The 19,955-nt window shown below is 38.8% G+C and overlaps 1 protein-coding gene across 5 annotated transcripts in view; it reads right to left on the reverse strand.

Annotated features, from left to right (window-relative positions):
* SENP7 (SUMO specific peptidase 7) overlaps nucleotides 1-15,994 on the reverse strand; it is a 203,958-nt gene extending 187,964 nt beyond the window's left edge. For 4 of the 5 annotated variants that reach the window (XM_012556033.2, XM_023732870.1, XM_023732868.1 and 1 more), the window contains exons 1-2: nucleotides 15,852-15,994; nucleotides 4,611-4,663 (exon numbers count right to left, since the gene is read on the reverse strand). In XM_012556033.2, the coding sequence (XP_012411487.2) occupies nucleotides 4,611-4,663; nucleotides 15,852-15,891 (93 nt within the window). In that variant the 5' untranslated portion in view covers nucleotides 15,892-15,994. The remainder of the gene's footprint in view (nucleotides 1-4,610; nucleotides 4,664-15,851) is intronic. The other variant, XM_023732869.1, reaches the window with a different exon arrangement.
* Between the last annotated feature and the right edge of the window lie 3,961 nt (nucleotides 15,995-19,955).

Raw genomic sequence — 19,955 nt, forward strand, 5'->3', positions numbered from 1 at the left:
ATGGAAACCCTGTGGGGCAGTTCTAGTCTGTCCTATAGGGTCGCTATGAGTCAGAAGTGACTCGATGGCAATGTGTTATAAGGGAAGAGAGGCAGCTCTCCCTCACAGAAGAAGAATTTCAATTAGTAAATGCAGAAGAAATGAGGAAAATATAAAATCACCGTTAGAATACCATATATATTCATTGTTGCAGACAAGATCCACTGATAGAAGCTAAAGTAGTGGGCAACAGTTTAAGAAACAGTATAGTTCTATATATTCTAAGTATTTCCCCCAAGATAGCTATTAATTGCAAAGGGAAAAATAGTCATTTTACCGTGGAAAAACCAGGCAGATACCACCTTAACCAAGTGATCAAGGTTGATACTACCAGTAATAAGACATATCATCATCATGTACTCCTTGGTGAACTGAGAAGGGCATATAACTTTTGTGATACCCTTCCCAGAAAGCTATAACCTTAATCTAACCATAAGAAACAACGAAACAAACCCAAACTGGGGGATATTCTACAAAATAATGACCAACATACTCTTCAAAAGTGTCATGGTCACGAAAGATAAAAGACTGGAAAACTGTCATAGATCGGAGGAAATTAAGGAGACGTGACATCTAAATGCAAACGTGGGACTCCGGATTGGAACCCAGAACAGGAAAAGGACATTAGTAGAGAAACTGAGGAAATCCAAATAAAATCTGTAGTTTAGTTTAAAATATTGCACCAACGTTAATTGCTTAGTTTTGATTATCATAGTAGAAGCCCTAATGGAGCAACAATAAAAGCACCCAGCTGCTAACCAAAAGGTTGGTGGTTCAACCAGCCGCTCCACGAGAGAAAGATGTGGCAGTCTGCTTCTGAAAAGATTTACAGCTTTGGAAACCCTGTGAGGCAGTTCTACTCTGTCCTACAGGGTCACTCCGAGTCAGAATCAACTCGACAGCAATGGTTTTTTTTTTTTTTTTTGATGTTCATACTACAGTTATGGAAGATATTAACATTAGGGGAAGCTGGATGAAGAGTGTCTTAGTTATCTAGTGCTGCTATAACAGAAGTACCACAAGTGGAGGGCTTCAACAAACAAAAGTTTATTGTCTCATAGTCTAGTAGGCTAGAAGTCCAAATTCAGGGCGTCAGCTCCAAGGAAACGTTTTCTCTCTCTGTCGGCTCTGGAGGAAGGTCCTTGTCATCAGTCTTCCCTTGGACTAGGAGCTTCTCAGCGCAGGGATCCTGGGTCCAAAGAATGTGCTATTCTCCTAGCTCTGGTTTCTTGGTGGTATAAGGTCCCCGTCTCTGCTTGCTTCTCTCTTTTATATTTCAAAAGGGATTGGCTTAAGACACAACCTAATCTTGTAGATTGAGTCCTGCCTCATTAACATAACTGTCTCTAACCCACCTCATTAACATCACAGAGGTAGGATTTACAACACATAGGAAAATCACACCAGATAACAAAACAGTGCACAATCACAAATAGTAGGGATCATGGCCTACCCAAGTTGACAGATATTTTTGGTGGACACAATTCAATCCATGACATTCCATCCTTTGGCCCCCAAAAATTCACCCCATTATATCACAGCAAAAAAATCTTCAACCAACTCCAAGTCCAAAATGCAAAAATTCCTCATCATCTGTGAAATCTAGAATACGAATTATCTGCTTCCAAAGTACAATGATGGAAGAGGCACAAGCTAGAAATGTCCATTACGAACAGGAGCAATGGGAGGGAAAGAAGGCATAACAGGCACCAAGCAAGTCAGCAGAACATATTACATTAGCCCTCAAGGCTTGAAGATAATCCTCTCTTCTCTGAGACCATTTAGACAATGGCCCTGTCCTCCAGACTCTGGGTGTTGACCACACTCTCCGGATACTGAGTGAAGGACCGTTGGCCCTGGGCTTCAGTTGTACCTTCCAGCCCCAATGGAATGGCAACTCTGCTCCCTTGGCTTTGGGCAGGCCCCTGGTAGCACAGTGGTTAAGAGCTCGGCTGCTATCCAAAAGTTGGCAGTTCAAATCCACCAGCCGCTCCTTGGAAACCCCATGGAGCAGTTCTACTCTGTCCTATAAGGGCACAAGTCGGAATCAGCTCAAGAGCAATGGGTTTTGTTTGTTTGTTTTTTTATTCTCCTAGTCCAACCGAGTGGCAAGTCCACTGAGTTAGCTCTGCTTCCTGTGTTCCTTTTCAGCTTCTGCTTCCTGGTTCCTTGGCCTGTCGGCCCCGCGGGCTTCACTGCTCCTGTCTGCCCTGCTGGGGCAAGTGTTCCAAAGCTCTTTAGCTCCACTGCTGGGAGGCACACCACTCCTCCAGTAAACTTCAGCCAGAAGGCACTCAGCTCTCTCACTGTGGGCTAGCTTCAGAGCTGTCTCTTGCCAGTCTCCTTTTTTTTCTTTTTTAATCACACTTTAATTTCAGGTGACCAGTGAATATATTACATAATTATTGGTATAACTGTGAACATTCTTTTTTTTTCCACTGTACCCTAGATGAAGGTTTACAGAACAAACCAGTTTCTCATTAAACAATTAAAACCCATATTGCTTTGTGACATTGGCGCCAACCCCACAACATGTAAACACCCTCCCCTTCTTGACCCTGGGTTCCCTATTACCAGCTTTCCTGTCCCCTCCTGACTTCCCATCCTTGCCCCCAGGCTGGTGTGCCCACTTAGACTCGTTTTGTTCTATAGGCCTGTCCAATCCTTGACCAAAGGGTGAACCTCAGGAGTAACTTCATTAATGAGCTAAAAGGGTGTCCGGGGCTACACTCTCGGGGGTTCTCCAGTCTCTGTCAGCACTGTTTCTTGCAGGTCTCCTGGTTCTGCTGTCGCCATTTCTCTGCTGCTGCTTCTCACCATCTGTGCCATCTCCAGTATAACGGCTCTCCTCAGTTCCTTCTGAGTCCTCTATTCATTCACAGTTTCAAAACCGCTTCCTCATTTTAGGTATCTGTTAGAGCACGACCCCACTCTCTTGGTACGAAATTCTGTCTTAGTTATCTAGTGCTGCTATAACAGAAATACCACAAGTGGAGGACTTTAACGAAGAGAAATTTATTCTCTCACAGTCTAGGAGGCTAGAAGGCCAAATTCAGGGCGCCAGCTCCAGGGGAAAGCTTTCTGTCTCTGTCAGCTCTGGAGGAAGGTCCTTGTTATCAATCTTCCCTGGTCAAGGAGCTTCTCAGTGCAAGGACATGCTATGCTCCCAGTGCTTCTTTCTTGGTGGTATGAGGTCCCCCTGTCTCTCAGAGAGCCTCTTTTATATCTCAAAAGAGACTGGTTTAATATACAACTTAATCTTATAGATTGAGTCCTGCCTCATTAACATAACTGCTACTAATCCTATCTCATTAACATCATAAAGACCGGATTTACAACACATAGGAAAATCACATCAGATAACAAAATTGTGGACAATCACAGGATACCGGGAATCACAGCCTAGCCAAGGTGACAGATATTTTTGGGGGACACAATTCAATACAGGAATTCTACTATTTCTGTAACTCTTCTATAAGTCTAAAGTTATTTGAAAAGAAAAAGTTAAAGAAAATACTGTACATCTAAAAATCAAAAAGAGAAATACATTAACTAAATATTACTAATTTCTAGCAGTGGAATTTCAGATTAATTGTGTGGAGGAAGTAATGATCTACGCAGAACATTTCACTTCACTAGAGATATTACACAGAAAATGTGTAACCAATACAGAGGTATTTAAAACTGAGTGTGATGATATTTAGCCTAGCAATATAAGATTTTCTTTACTTCCCTCATTCACCCCAATCAAAAAACCAAACCCACTGAGTCGAGTTATGAGTCATTCACCCCACTAAACCTAAATTTAGAATTTTAAGTGCCAGAATTTTAAATTTTAAAATCCAGAATTTTAGAAGCCATGTTCTCTATATGGTCTTCTTAAGGAGCTTTTAATTCCCTCTCACAGACCTCTTTCACGATTTCTTCTTCTCCCTCTTTGCTCTTTGTTACAACTTTATAGTATAAAAAGGTACCAAATTAAAGTTTTCTGTGCATAACTTGGAATGCTTCAGAGAAAAGTAACTAATAAATTATTATAACGTAAATTAGGGTACTATTGTGTTTAAATCACAAAATTCTGGAGGAAAATAAGACTATCTTTCTAAACAAGAACGTATTTTTAAAACACTTCCTACATAGGTAGAAACTTCACATTGCTTATTTTGCTACTCTTCGCTTATATGTGAGGTGCGAAAGGATGTATTTCAAATAGCAATTTTCAGCATATGTCTCGTATACAACTCTTCTACATCTGTAGTTTTGTTAATGAAGGAACATGAGGCACTCTAATATATTTGGTCATAAGAGAAATGCTGAGTTATGTTTTATATAAAATCTAAAATGAGGCCTGGAAAGTATACTGGTACATACTACAATGATTTAAACAAGGCTGGTTCCAGAAAGGGTTTCCTGGTTAACCCTCAGTTAATTAGGATACACATTCCCCAAAAACACTAATTAGTCAAAGTTTTACAGTATTCTCTCTAAAATTTTATTATAAAAACAAATAATAAAATACTTTCAATAAACATAATTCTAAAAATAATAAATAGGTTAAAAATAATGCATACCTCACGTAAATCAGAAGATGAAGACTTTCTCCTTTTTCCTTCTGTGACAATTTCTATAAAAACCAAAGATATGATAAAAATTATCATTTAACACCTAAATGAAACAAACAATTTAATAAAAGAGATTGAAAGTATCCCTTGTTTTAAATTAACTTCTTGTTAGATTTAGGATTTACACTGATACATTTTACAGAACCTGAAGGACTAAACGTAAAGGTCAAAAAAGGATAATTATTATAATTACATGTGACAGAACACCAGATTGTCATAAAATGTCTCTACTACACAATATATGTATAATGACAAAAGAAAAAAGGAGGAAACTTAGCTCTAAGTACTAAATCAGAACTTCTTTGGCAAAAGACCTAGCACCCATCAGGTATTCAATCAATGTTGGTTGAACCATCTGACGGACAAATTCTTATAATCTGAAGGGGGAAAAAAAAGGCAGAAGGTAAGATCTATAAGTTGGAAACATTCTACAAAAACATGTCCAGTTCTACTAAATATCTAAGCACACTATACAAGTGGGTACCAGCTTAACTCTTTCCTCACCAATATTTTTTCAGACTTCCCTATGGATATTTCCTTTGTGAATTATTTCATTCAATCAGCAAATATTTATTGAATGTCTACCATGTGTCAGTCACTTCACTGTGGCAGGCAGTAATTATAGTGTAGTAAGCAAATTACACACAGTCCAGTTTCCTGGAACTTACAGTCTATGTAGTATATCACAAATTTCATAACAAAAATAAATGATACGGATCCATATGTATGTGGTCACCTATTTATGACAACAAGCCCTAGTGGCACGACAGTTAAGTGATCAGCTACTAACTGAAAGGTCTGCAGTTCAAACCCACCAACGGCTCTGCAGGGGGAAAAGACTTGGAGATCTGCTCCCATAAAGATTAAACCAAAAACCAAACCCACTGCTGTTGAGTCGATTCCTACTCATAGCAACCGTACAGGACAGAGTAGAACTGCTCCACAGGGTTTCCAAGGAGCAGCTGGTGGATTCCAACTGCTGACCTTTTGGTTAGCAGCCAAGCTCTTAACCAGTGCGCCACCAGGGCTCCCCATAAAGATTACAGCCTAGGAAATTCCATGGGGTAGTTCTACTCTATCAACTCAACGACAGACAATAACAACATCTATGACAAAGATATCACTTCAGTTCACTGGGAGAGGAATGATCTTTTCAATAACGACGTGGAAGCAATTTGATAACCAAATGGAAAAATAAATAAATCCTGATCCCTACCTCATACCATACACAAAAATTAATTAGAAATGGATCATAAATTTAAAGGTAAAGCAAATAAAGCTTCTAGAATAAAACATAGGAGAGTATCTTCATGACACTGGGTTAAGCAAGGATTTCTTAAACAGGGCACAAACACTCTTAACCATAAAGAAAAAGATTAATAAACTATACTTCATTAAAATTAAGAACTCAATATTCATCAAAAGTCATCGAGAGTGAAAAGGCAAGCCACAGACTAGGAGAGGATTATTTGTAATAAATATATCTGTCAAAAAATAAATTATCTGTCAAAAATATATCTGCCAAAATATATAAAGAACTCCGACAAAGCAGTAAGAATAAGCAAGACAATCCAATCTTAAAAATGGGCAAAAGAAATATCTAGAACAGGCAAATGCACGGAGACAGAAAGTAGACTAGCAGCTACCAAGGGATGGAAGAACAGGGAGTTATTGCTTAACAGGTAGAGTTCCCATTTGAGGCGAGGAAATTTTTTTTTTTTTATTCTAGTTTAAATGAAGTTTACATTTCAAGTTAGTCTCCCATACAACATTTTATACATACATTGTTATGTGACCCTAATTGCTCACCCCATTCTGTGACAGCACACTCCTCCTTTCCACCCGATTCCCCATGGCCATTCAACCAGCTCCTAACCCTCTCTGCCTTCCCATCTCATGAGGTGAGGAAAATTTTTTTGAAATAAATAGTGGCGACAGCTGCACAACATTGTGAATATAATTAATACCACCATACTCTACACTTAAAAATGATTAACATGGCAAATTTTATGTTATATTTTACAATAAAAAAGTCAAGAGCCTTGAATAGGCACTTCACAAAAAAAAAGGTCCAAATGGCCAATAAACATATAAAAAGGTACTCAATTTCATTATCAGTGAAATACAAGTTAAAATGGCAATGTGATACCATTACACAGCCCTCAGAATGCGTTAAAATAAAGAAAACTGAAAACAGCAAGTATTGGTCAGAGACTAGAACTTTCATACACTGCCAGTGGGAATATAAAATAGTATATCTACTTGGCCATCTACTTGCTAAACAGTTGCCTACTCTATGTCCAATGACTACCTTGCTAGATATATAACCAAGAGAAAGAATGCTTATGACCACCAACAGACATGTATAAGAATTCAAATTATCTTTGTTCTTATTAGCCAAAAACTGGAAACAACCCAAATGTCAACCACCAGGAGCATGGATAAATAGAGGTACATTCATACAATGGAAAACTATATAGCAATTAAAAAGAATAAATTATGCTATATACAACATGAATACATTTCACAGGCACTATGTTTAAAGGAAACCAGACACAGAAGTATGCATACTGTATGATTCTACTTATGTGAAATTCAAGATCAAGTAAAACTTACCTATGGTGATACTAATCAAAATAGTTATTGGGAAGGGACACAAGTGAGCCTTCTGGGATGCTGAAAATACTTTATATCTTGAACTAAGTGATGGTGATGCAGTTATATGTATACAAGTATAAAAAGTTCATCAAACTATATACTAAAGATATGTGTACTTTACTGTATGTAATATCTCAACTTAAAAAGTAACTTAAAATAACAATTAATTAGAACAAATGAACTATAGCTTATCCAGAAATCTATACAGCTGAAATAATTTCTCTGAATTAAGGTCATAATACATAGCATTAATTTTACTATATGCATTTCTTGAAGCAAGTACTGATGTAAAAATTATTTTATCCTATATACTTCAGCTTCTGATAAGTTCAAATAATTTCAATATTATATCATTCTTTAACTATATTACAAAAAATAACTTTTAAAATAAACAGTAAGAAAGATTTCACTTTGTAGAAATTCACTTTCTAGTCAATTTTACTTAAATACATACATTTAAAAAAAAAAAAGTCTCACATGAGACTAAACGGGCAGCTCCTGTCCAGAGATGAGACTGAGCAGGCAGAGAGGGTCAGGATCTGGTTGAATGGACACGGGAAATCCGGAGTGGAAAGGAACAGTGTGCTATCACAGTATAGGGAGAGCTACTAGGGTCCCGTAACAATGTGTGCATAAATTTTTGTATGAGAAACTAACTTGAATTGTAAATTTTCACTTAAAGCACAATTTTTAAAAAAATGAAAAAAAAAAAGCTGAGTGCAAGGCACCATCAAATTTCAAAATATCTTAAATAAAACCATGTGGAAAGGGCAGCCTGTTCACTGTGATTCCCCACTGGGTGAAAAAAAGAGTATCAGCTGCTTACATTGCAGCTTATAGATTAGTATGTACAAACTGACTCATCGGGTTAAAAGTGCTTCTATCCTGTTGTGCGACATTTCCACATTTCCTTTAAATAACACCACTGTGATTTCCCAAATTTTAGGGGTTTTTAAAATTGAGTTGCTCCGTCTTACTCTAGATTGATTCTGGAGTGTTTTAATAAACATATGATGTACCTGTACTTAAGACTGTCTGGTATAGTATAGTGCTTAGAGTACAGACATTAAACGCAGACAACCTAAATTTGTATCTTGGCTTACTAGTTGTGACTTCTCTGAACATCAAGTTTCTCATCTGTAAAACAGGGGAGAGTATGTGCCTTTTCAATTGTTAAGATTAAATGAAATAGTCAATATCAGAAGTATTTAGCATTATGTCTGGCATGTAGTTAGTGAAAATAAATGGTAACTATTATTACTACAATGTTTTATATTAAAATATCCCTCTTTAAGAGACCTCAGTATATTAGTATTAATATACAAGAAAATCTCTCTAATTATTCTCATTCTAAATATACTACTCAAACAATTAAAAAGCATGACTTTTTCCCAAGTAGTTTGTGGAATCATTCACTTATTTATTCTGTAAACAGTTATTTGGAAAAATAATACTTACCACCATCACCAGACACCATGCTAAGTGCTTTACACAAATTACTTCATTCAATCTTTATAAAAGTTTTATGAGATCAATAACAGTATTGTCCCTATTTTAGAGATAAAGAAATTTATGTTTAAAGAATCCAAATAACTTGGCCAAGGTCACCATGGTGATTCATCACCGGTCTGATTCCAGGGGTGGCATTCTTAACCAGTACACACTAGACATGCTGGAAGTTATGAAGCTATAAGATGAATAAGACAGTCCCTATCACAGAGTTAACAGTATAGCAGCAGAGATTAGACAATTCACCACAGCTAAAATATATGATGAAATCTGATAAACATTATATAAGAAGTATAAACACCCACAGAAGTTCAGAAATGAATTTTTTTTTTTTTTTTTAGTTTGTTAGATAGTTCTTGGAAAGCTACAATTCAAAAGGGCTTTGAACAATGAATAAGCTTTACACAGGCAAAAATGGGCAGGAAGGTCATTCTAGTGCCAAGTGCAGACCACAGGTGGGTGAGGTATCAATATCGGCATCTACCAACTAGGATGAAGCAGGCCACAAGAGGCATACTCCTAAATTATTGAAGACACAGATTAGTTATTCATCTGGGACGCAGGACTGAGACAGCACCATATGTCAAAGTTCCAGTCTGATTCTTTAAGGCCACTCAATCCTACCCACAAATGACTTCCTGTGTTACCATGTCCCTCGAATCTACTTTCCGATTCTCTGGCTTGCATTATCAGGGCTGGGAATCCCATTCACCGCCCTAGACGTCAATCCCTACAGCCTGTTCCCTTGCTATTCTCTCATCTCTCGTGTACTTCAACTCTACATTCTTCATCTCTTCCCCTAGCCCACTAAATTCTTTTCCAGAATCAATACAACTTCTTGTATTCTAAATGTTCCCTTGAACATTTCCTCCACCTTGGTTTAGCTTTTTATCGATAACTTTTTTAAAAACTCTCTCAAGGAGATTCTTCTCCCTTTTATAAAACTAGGAGTAAGGATTAACAATCTCACCCACCACTACCCTTCCAATTATTATTCTATATTTATTGCAATAACTCCTCTTTAAAATTCCCATAAATTCAATATACTCCTTCATCCATAATTGTGACTGCCATCTACTGACCCAAGACTCTCCCCAAAATTCCTAGAATACTCTGATATTTGGTTCACTGTTGACGCTCTATCATTAAAATCTACCCTCACTCTGAAGCATTAAAACGTCCATGAATTGATGCAACGAATACAATGGATTCACTTTAGTTTACTCCAACAACCTTCTTCTATACATTCCCACTTCAGCAATACGTATTCATGAGTGAAAAACTGTTCTACCTCTCAAGTTCTCAAATGTGAACTTGCCCTCTCCTTCTCAGCATACTGTCCTTTGACTCCTCCATTTCCTCACTCCCACTGACTTCATTCCTGGTCCCCATACTTGCCACACACTTTAAGTAAAACTAAACTCTTTCTTTTTTTTTTCAAGTTCTTGCCCCTGCACTGCTTCACATTAACTGAAGAAAAGTCACATAACTGTAGCAACTACTACTAAGAACTTACACTGGTTTTAACTAAGACCTTGAAAAGGTATTTAATATTTCTCTTATTCATCCCTAGTTTACCTTCTACTCTATTCGATCAAGGAGATCCTGGGTGGTACAAATGGTTAACTTGACTGCTAACTGAAAGGTTGGAGGTTCAAGTCCACCTAGAGGCGCTTCGGAAAAAAAGGTATGGTGACCTACTTCCAAAAAAATTAGCCACTGAAAACTACTCTCATGGGGTCACCATGAGACAGAATCAACTTAACGGCATCTAGTACTAGTTATTCCTTCTAATAGCTATTTTAAGCTTTCAATACCACCTAAAAGTCCCTCAAAAGATTATCTTGCCTCCCATTTCACCAGAAGCTATGATTTTAATATCCATAACTTCTCAAATTTTCTCTATCTTCCCTCCTTTCCACGTCTCAGTGAACTGTTCTTTGATGCTGTCCTCTCCCATTTCTTCTCCCATCTCACCCTGTCAATAATCTCCTACCTAGTATCTTCAATCTTTCCCTCTCCACTGATGCCTCTTCCTACTCTCTACCAACCCAATTTAAGTTTCTCATATTCATAAAAAACTTCCTTTCTACATAATTTCCTACTGAAGGTTGGTCCAGAAATCTGTCCTTCTCATCTCATTTTCTCAGTTTACTTTTGCTGCCCGTTTTCTCACCATCCATTTGTTCCTTTAGCCTCTTGAAATCTGGCTTTTATCTTTTCTGCTCTACTATAATCACTTTTTTACCTGTGACCTCCTAATTGCCAAATCCAAAACCCTCACATTACTTCATATTTCTCTAACACTGTTTTTCACTGGCTTTCAACACACTCTCATCTCATGCTTCACAGAACTATCACATTCCTAATCTGCCTCCTACCTAACTGCTTGGCCTCAGTCTCCTTAGCAGTGTCTCTTCCTCCCTACTTTGAAATAGATGTATGTGGTTCAAGAATTTTGTAACTCTATATTTTCTGTGGGTAATTCCACGCATTCTAATGGCTTTAATTAACATAATGTAGCTTTATCATGATTAATAAGGCACCCCATGTGGTGTAAACCATTTGCGCTTGGCTACTAACCAAAAGGTTGGTGGTTCAAATCCACCCAGCAGTGCTGTGGAAGGCAGGCCTAGTGATCTTAAGATTACTGTCATTTCCTGAAAACCCTATGGAGCAAATTTCTACTCTGATACACATGGGTTTACCATGACTCAGAATCGACTCGATGGCAAGGGATAGTTTTTGGTATCGTGACTAATTGTACTATTTTGAACCTCAATTATAGTGCAATTACACTTAAAATTCAAAATCTTGCAGACACATCCTGAACCTATGGAAAGATGTATCCCATCACCAACCAAAAACCAAACCATTGCCATCGAGTCGATTCCAACTCCTAGCAACCCTACAGGACAGAGAAGAACTGCCCCAGAGCATTTCCAAGAAGCAACCGGTGGGTTCAAACTAATGACTTTAACCACTGTGCCACTATAGCTCCATCTCATGGGACATTAGTCACTAAAGATGATAATAGGGTAGAAGTTTGAGAAAGCTGAACGCTCAGTCTCTCTCGGAGACGTAAAATGTACTGTAACATAGCCAAGACTCTAAAAAGCCCTGGAAGATTGCAGAAAAGTACGATAATCAGAGTTTTTGTGGGTTGTTTCATTTTAAAAGATTAAAATTTTTATTTTACTCTTAAAATAGTAACTCATTTAAAAGCAATAAATTCACGGTATGTTAATATAACTATGTTTTCCAAAACATTACTGGGAAGAGAGGTCTAGGTGACAATTACAGTGGTCTTTGTCTCCACAGTCTTATCTAATAAAACCAAGAGGACTTGAGGTTCCCTTCTGTTTTACAACTTTTACTCAAAGAACTTAAAACATGTTCCTCAGGGATAGGATGAGAAGGCACATGACTATAATTTTAAAAAGCAAAACAAAACACTCTAGTTGTATATATACTGTATGGACATAGAAAGTTACGTTGCTAAGGGAAAAATAAAAAACCAAACATGTAGACAAAAAAAAAAAAAATTACTAAGAAGAGTGGCACTGTTCTACATATTTGAAAATCTCTTTCATGTCTGGCTTAATAGAAGACAGCTAAATTTTCCTATCTGGTTCTACATTCAATTGGTTTCAATACACGTAACCTGGAAAAAGAGGAAAAAGGCGAACAATGTCTTAGATTTATTATGAAAATAGTTTTGACCACACCGATCCAAATGGGCCTGAGAGAACCAAGAAGTCCCCAGACCACACTTCGGGAACCTCTGCATTAAGTGGATACAGTCATGCCAAAAGCCATACCATACCACTCCTATAGTTATCAGTTAAGTGAGTCATAAATACTTGTTTTGGGTTTGCTGGAATTGGGTTTCTGCTACTTGTAACTGAAAGAGTTCTGAGCAATACACTAAATAACCCTTTGTGATTCTTTCTGGTTTAGGATAAAGTTTAAGGAAGTTTACTGCTGTCTCACAGATGAAACTTCCTGTCTTGTCCCTGTCGTTTTTTCTACTGCTTCCCTTCTTCCCTCTACCTCTTCCTGTTTTATTAATCAAAGTCTTCTCTTTGTGTACTTACGAGATTTTGATAACTAGAAATGTCACTTTCAGTCACTTGCGTTCTAGTTAGCAACTATTCCTAACTGCATGCATAACTATTACACAGAATCTACAGACTCCCTTTCAACCAACTGACCATTTTGCTTTGTTTTCTGAGAATTTAATTGAAAAAATAAAAATATACACTATTAAGAAAAGGAGAATGATTCCTAAAAATTAGTGTTCATCTCTTAAAACCAGAGACACACTGCAGAACTGCTAGGGTGATATTAGATTTGGGAATGGTTTTTGTTATATGTCAACCACAGTTACTTTTAGATGGGACATCTCCAAAACGAAACTCATCAGGAGAAAAAAAAATCCTCTGCAGAAGCATAACATAAATATCAATGTCTTTTAAGAACTAACAGCTTTATTCTCCAAATTCACTTCCCACAATTACTTGCATCAAATCAACCATAAACCCACTCCTGGGAATACATCCTAGAGAAATAAAGGCTGTTGCACAAATAGACATATGCACACCCATGTTCACTGCAGCATTATTCACAATAGCTAAAAAGATGGAAACAACCTGAATGCGCATCAACAGATGAATGGATAAACAAATTATGGTACATACACACAATGGAATACTATGCAACAATAAAGAACAATGATGAATCCACAAAACATCTCACAGCACGGATGAATTATGCTAAGTGAAATCAGTCAATCACAAAAGGACAAATATTGTATGAGACTGAAGCCACTCCGTAAGTCCACCTTTCAGCCATAGACAGGCCTATAAAACAATAACATACACAAAGAATATGCTTCTTAAGTGCAATCAAATATACGAGGCCTAATGGGCATTACCTGCACAAAAGCAAAGATGAGAAAGCAAGAAGGGACAAGAAAACTGGAGGAATGGCCAAGAGGAATCAAGGGTGGAAAGAGAGGGGGAGAGTGCTGACACATTGCAGATATTGTAACCAATGTCACAAAACAAATTTTTCAATGAGAAACTAATCTGCACTGTAAACTTTCACCTAAAGCACAATAAAATTAAAATAAATAAGTCAACTATAAAAAATAAATAATATAAGTATAATCAGGTAAAGGAGTATACTGATATTAGCAAAGAGAAATGTGATCTGCTGAAGGGCAAAGTTAGTTACTATCTTGTCCCCCTACCCCCACCAAAAAAACATTAAGGCAAGATGAAATGCATTTACTGAAAAAAGTCACCATAAGGCTGTGCATCTCAAACTGAAGTGTGATTACTCCTAAAGTTCTGTGTTACAGAGTACACAAATGACACCAGATAAACACTGCATTTCTCTAATGTGTCTGTTTTACTCAAAAGTTCTGAAGGAGGAAAAAAAGGATATTAAAGCAAATACTGACCTATTGGAGGAATATATATACACACACACACACGCATATCATACATACACCTTCAAAGACAAAGAATACCTCTAGAATATACAGAAAATTGCTAACATTGCTTATAAAAAGGGATTTCAGACTTTCAAATGACTGCTTCAGGCAATGTCCCCAGAGATCCACGTTCACTCTCCTTTGCAGTTAAGGCTGAGAAAGCTTGCGATGCACTGCCATAAGGAATTCTCAAATAAATGTGGCATTAAGACTGTCTCTACAAAAATAAAGAAGCCCTCGTGGAGCAGTGGTTAAAGTGCTAACCGAAAGGTATGCAGTTCAAACCCAAGAGCGCTCTGCAGGAGAAAGAGGCAACAATCTGCTTACTAAAGGTTACCCACTGTGGTCAAGTGGATTCTAACTCATAGCGACCTTATAGGACAACTGTCCCACAGGGTTTCCAAGGCCATAACCTGTGCAGAAGCAGACTGCCACCTCTTTCTCCTGCAAAGAGGCTGGGGTGGGTTCAAAGCACTGAGCTCTGGTTAGCAGTGGAGTGTTTAACCACTGCGCCACCGGAGCTGTTCTCCCTAAAGATCACAGCCTTGGAAACCCTACAGGGTAGTGCTACTCTTCCTACAGGGTCCCTACGAATCTGAATTGACTTGACGGCAAGGGGTTTGGTTTGGGTTTCTACAAAAATAAATGGTACAACAGGAAATGAAAAAATGAAACAAAATAATTGATCATTGGCGTTAGTGTACTAAACTGTAAGCTTATTAAAGGTAACGTCCTTGTCACCGCCTCTTATGTAAAAGACAACACAAGGACTTGGGGTACCCTTGATGGATGGGATGCTTCACAAAAACTTGTTGGCTGGGAGGAGCTCAGCCTCATTAATTGTAACTCCACTTATGTTTTCAAGACATAGAACCCCAAACCGAAGATGGTCACTTAAACCTAATGCAATTTCAAAAAGAAAAACATACTGAGAATAAAAGCACAACGGAAGCACGGCTTCAAACCCTCTGTTCGGGTTTTAATCACTTTTGGAAAAAGCTGGAGAAGGCTTCTGTTCCAGAAGAACGAGACACATTTCAGTATTTACCTAAGGAATGAAATATCAATTAGTAAGCCCCACCTTTCCTTCTGTGCAGCCCTTCCACCCATCGAGTCGGGATGGGTTGGGGGAATCAAGAATCAAAGAAATAGAGAAAAGTGGAATGGAAGATAAGCTGGTGCATTGGTGGAATTACGAGGAAGGCGTGGCAGGAGAGCGGCAGGCCAACCGGAAAGATTCGTGGGCCGAGGAGACTCAAGGAGGGTGTTCGCGGGAGGAGAGAAAAAATGAAACGACTGTTGAGGTGAAGAGTCGCCGAAGCTTCGATGACAGCTCGGACTAGGTCTGCGACTCCGGGGGCGGAGGCGACCCAGGAGTCTTCCATTGTGCGCGCCCCCTCTTCTCCCTCCCCGCCCCGCCCTCGCCCTCGCGGCTCCGGGCCGCAGCGCCTGCCGCCGCCCCTGCTTCCCATTTGCCCAGTGTAAGGGACAATACGCTCAACCCTCCTCCGACCCTTTCTCACCTGATGAGGCTCGACGTCGCCCAGGCTTCCTCTTGTCCATCTTCTCCCCGTCCTGCAGGAGTCGTAGTTGCAGTCGCTGTCACCTCAAGACCCCTCAGGCTGGGGATGGGGGGAGGGGAGAGGAAAAGGCAGGAAAGTGCGAACCGCGCTTGCGCAAGAGCCATCGCCGGCCCACCGACCGGAAATCAACCACGCCTCCCATCTCCATCCGGAAGTCACTTCCTGGGACCTGTTTTATTTGGCAGCTGCTGCTTCAGGTGCTTGTTTAGTGGCGCTCTTCGTCTCTGCGAGTGTAAAAAGCGATGCTGAGTGCGAGATTTTAACCTCGGGTCTAAAAGACTTTACACTGAGTTGACAAAAAATTAAAAAGGGAAACTTTAAAACTTCCTCCAGCTCACAGGATATCGCGAGGTATTCCCCCCCACCTTTAAAAAGCCAAACCAAACCCGTTGCCGTCGAGTTGATTCGGGCCTATAGCGACCCTATAGAAAAGAGTAGAACTGCTCCCGTAGGGTTTCCAAGGAGCAGCTGGTGGATTCGAACTACCAAGCTTTTGGTTAGCAGCTGAGCTCTTATCCACTGTACCAGAAATGACTAAAACCGTTAATCCTTTTTCAGTGTTACTTTGTTCAAGATCTCTCCTATATATTTGTCCTTAATGCGTTTCCTCAAACTCAAAAAAAAAAAGAGATGGCAAAGTCACGTTAACAATAGCCTTGCTATTGAAATACTAGTTAGAGTGGAAATAGGTCATCTGACGAAGAAAAAATGCCACGGTGAAGATAACTAGTCCTCTATATTTTAAAGCATGAAATGCTGAGATGATGATAGACAGTGGGTGGCTGTAAACTGGGATTCGTTCAACTCAGGGAATAGCCCTATCCTGGAACTTGCCTTCCAGTGTTCTACGCTTGGTTAATTTTGAAATGGTAGACCTAGCAGGGCAGTGGTTAAGCACTTGGCTGCTAACTGAAAGGTCGGCAGTTGCAACCCACCTGCCGCTCAGTGGGAGTTGGCTTCTGTAAAGACTTATAGCCCTGGAAGCCCTATGGGGCAGTTCTACTCTGTCCTAAGGACTCCGTAGGAGTTGGAATCCACTGCAGGGCAACAGGTTTGGTTTTTTTGGTAATTTTGAAAGCTTTTGAATGGGCTCATGAGCTTAGATAATTTTCATATTAATTTTATTAGCCATAAATGTGTGTATGTGAATAAAAACTAATGTGTAAAAAAAGAATTGACACGTGAATTTTGCTGTTGGCAAAGAATATTGACTATACCATGGACTACTAGGAGAATGAAGCAAGGATAGCGAGACTTCATCTCGATTACTTTGGGCACATTATCAGGAGGGACTAATCGCTGGAGAAGAACATCATGCTTGGTAAAGGATCAGCGAAAAAGAGGAAGACCCTCAACAAGATGGATTGACACAGTGGCTGCAAAAATGGGCCCAAACATACACACTATTGTAAGGATGAGGCAGAACCAGGCAACGTTTTCGAGGGCACTTAACAACAACAAATCTTTAATCACGATTTAATCACAAGTTTAACAAAATTCAGCGGAGCGCTCTCATCAGAGGTAAAATGATACTAGAATGTTCCAAACCAGAAGAGATCCCAGAGACCTTGAGTTTAAACGCTTCATGTTACTAACACACATAGAGGGGAAGAGACTTGCCCAATGTCACTCAAATGAGTAGAGCCATCCCACGTATTGTGAGTGGAACATCTTAATTACAGCGTGGTAAGTGCTGAGGTAGAGGTAAACCCCAGGTGCTGTAGGGTACTGGGCTGAGGGGAGTGCCTTACAGGGCAGGGATGACTGAAAGGCAGGAATACTTCAGGGATTGCTGAGAATGAAATTCCCTATAAGGACTTCATTTAGAGGCACTAGTTTATTTCTGTTTAATAAATGGAAACATTGCTTACTGAAAACTATCTGAATTTTAAGTTTCCTCATAAGTCAACTTTTAATTAAAGAATTTAACTGACTCAAATATCAAGCCAGCTTAACTCATTAGCCAGTATTATTAACTGCAAGAGATGGAAGTAGAGCTGAGAGACGAGAACATAAAAAAACGCGTAAGTAAGAGTAATCCATTCCCCCCTCCAAATTAGCAGCTTCCATAAAAGTGGTTCCTAAAATTTAGGAGTAAGAAGTGAAATTATAAGAAGTTAATCAAATTATTCAGCTTGCAAATATATCATTTCAACATGTCATTGCACCAAATAGAGTATTTGTGCTAATGAAGACTGACTGAGCCAGTTTGTTTCTTTGAATTGGAACTTGTTTTGAGTAACATATACGAAGATGAATGACGTTTAAGCGCAAGAATTTTAGATTTGCTTTTTTTAACCAGTATTTTTTATTGTTTTAGCCTTAACAACCTTTACTACATAGTAAGTGATATTGCAAACACTTCAATGACTATAAAGTTGATGATTTCATTGTTTTTACTTTTGAGGGAGTTACTTGACAGCCTCATGTTCCTTTTCATGAAAGACTAATTGAATGATCTTTTTTTTTTATGGTGTTTTACGATATTCAGGTGAAAGCTTCCTTATTAAAAAAAAAAGACAAAAAAGTGAATGATTTTCTTAGCATGTTTGGGGATAATGTCATTTCTTTTATGTACATTTACCTCATACTGCATAGAAGTTTTTAAATTAAAATCATTTGAGATTAGAAATTGATCAGCCTAGAACTTTGTTGAAAGAGAAGAGGATGGACTGGCCTGATCTTAATGGATGTGGTTGTTTATTGTGTGCTAAACACTTTAAAATTAGGTATTCAGTGTATTTTTAAGCAGTGATTACAGTTTTAACAGTTTCAAGCCATATTAGCAGTGTGAAAGTATTTGAACCCTTTCCTTACTCCTTGGTTAACCATTTCTGTGAAGAGAACTGAATGAAATCTACAAAAGGTCCTTTCTCATCAGAAGTGAATTAGCTTTACAATATAAATGTAAACAGTTTTGGATGGGCATCTTGGTTTTAAAAATTAAAGTGAACAATCTGGAATTCCTTACCATGGGTTCTAGGAAAGCCTGGATTTACAAAGATATTTGGGGCACTGTGCCAGGTTGCTTATTCACCTCATTTTCCTTAGTAATTGATTCTTATCTTTTAGTAAGATTGAGACAAGTTCTACCACCTAAATTCTTTTTTTTGTAATTGTACTTTAGATGAAAGTTTACAGAACAAATAGTTTTTCATTAAACAGTACACTTACTGTTTTATGACAATGGTTAACAACCCCACGGCATGTCAATACTGTCCCTTCTCAAACTTGTGTTCCCTATTCCCAGCTTTCCTGTCCCCTCCTGCCTTCTAGTCCTTGTCTCCGGACTGTTGTGCCCCATTAGTCTCATTTTGTTTTCTGGGGCTGTCTAATCTTTGGTGGAACGGTGAACCTTGGGAGTGACTTCATTACTGAGCTAAAAGGGTGTCCAGGGGCCATACTCTCAGGGTTTTTCCAGTCTCTGTCAGGCTAGTAAGTCTGGTCTTTTTTGTGAGTTAGAATTTTGTTCTACATTTTTCTCCACCTCTGTCCAGGACCCTCTGTTGTGATCCCAGTAAGAGCAGTCAGTGGTGGTAGCCGGGCACCATCTAGTTATACTGGACTCAGTCTCGTGGAGGCCATGGTAGTTGTGGTCCATTAGTCCTTTGGACTAATCTTTTCTCTGTATCATGTTTTCTTCATTCTCCCTTACTCCTGAAGGGGTGAGACCAGTGGAATATCTTAGATGGCTGCTCACAGGCTTTTAAGACTCCAGGCGCTACTCACCAAGGTAGAATGTAGAACATTGTCTATATAAAATGTGTTATGCCAGTTGAGCTAGATGTTCCCTGAGACCATGGTCCTCACAGCCCTCCTCCCAGCAATTCAGTCCCTTAGGGAGTTTGGATGTGTCTATGGAGCTTCCATGACCTTTCCTTGTACAAGTGGTGCTGGCTTCCCCAGTATTGTGTACTGCCTTACCCTTCACCAAAGTTACCACTTACCTATTGTCTATTTAGTATTTCACCCTCCCACCTCTCCCATCCCTGGTAGCCAACAAAGATAGTTTCTTTTTCTGCCACCACCTAAATTCTTATGTGC

Source organism: Trichechus manatus, unplaced genomic scaffold (assembly GCF_000243295.1).
Source record: "Trichechus manatus latirostris isolate Lorelei unplaced genomic scaffold, TriManLat1.0 scaffold00055, whole genome shotgun sequence".
Taxonomy (NCBI): Eukaryota; Metazoa; Chordata; class Mammalia; order Sirenia; family Trichechidae; genus Trichechus; species Trichechus manatus.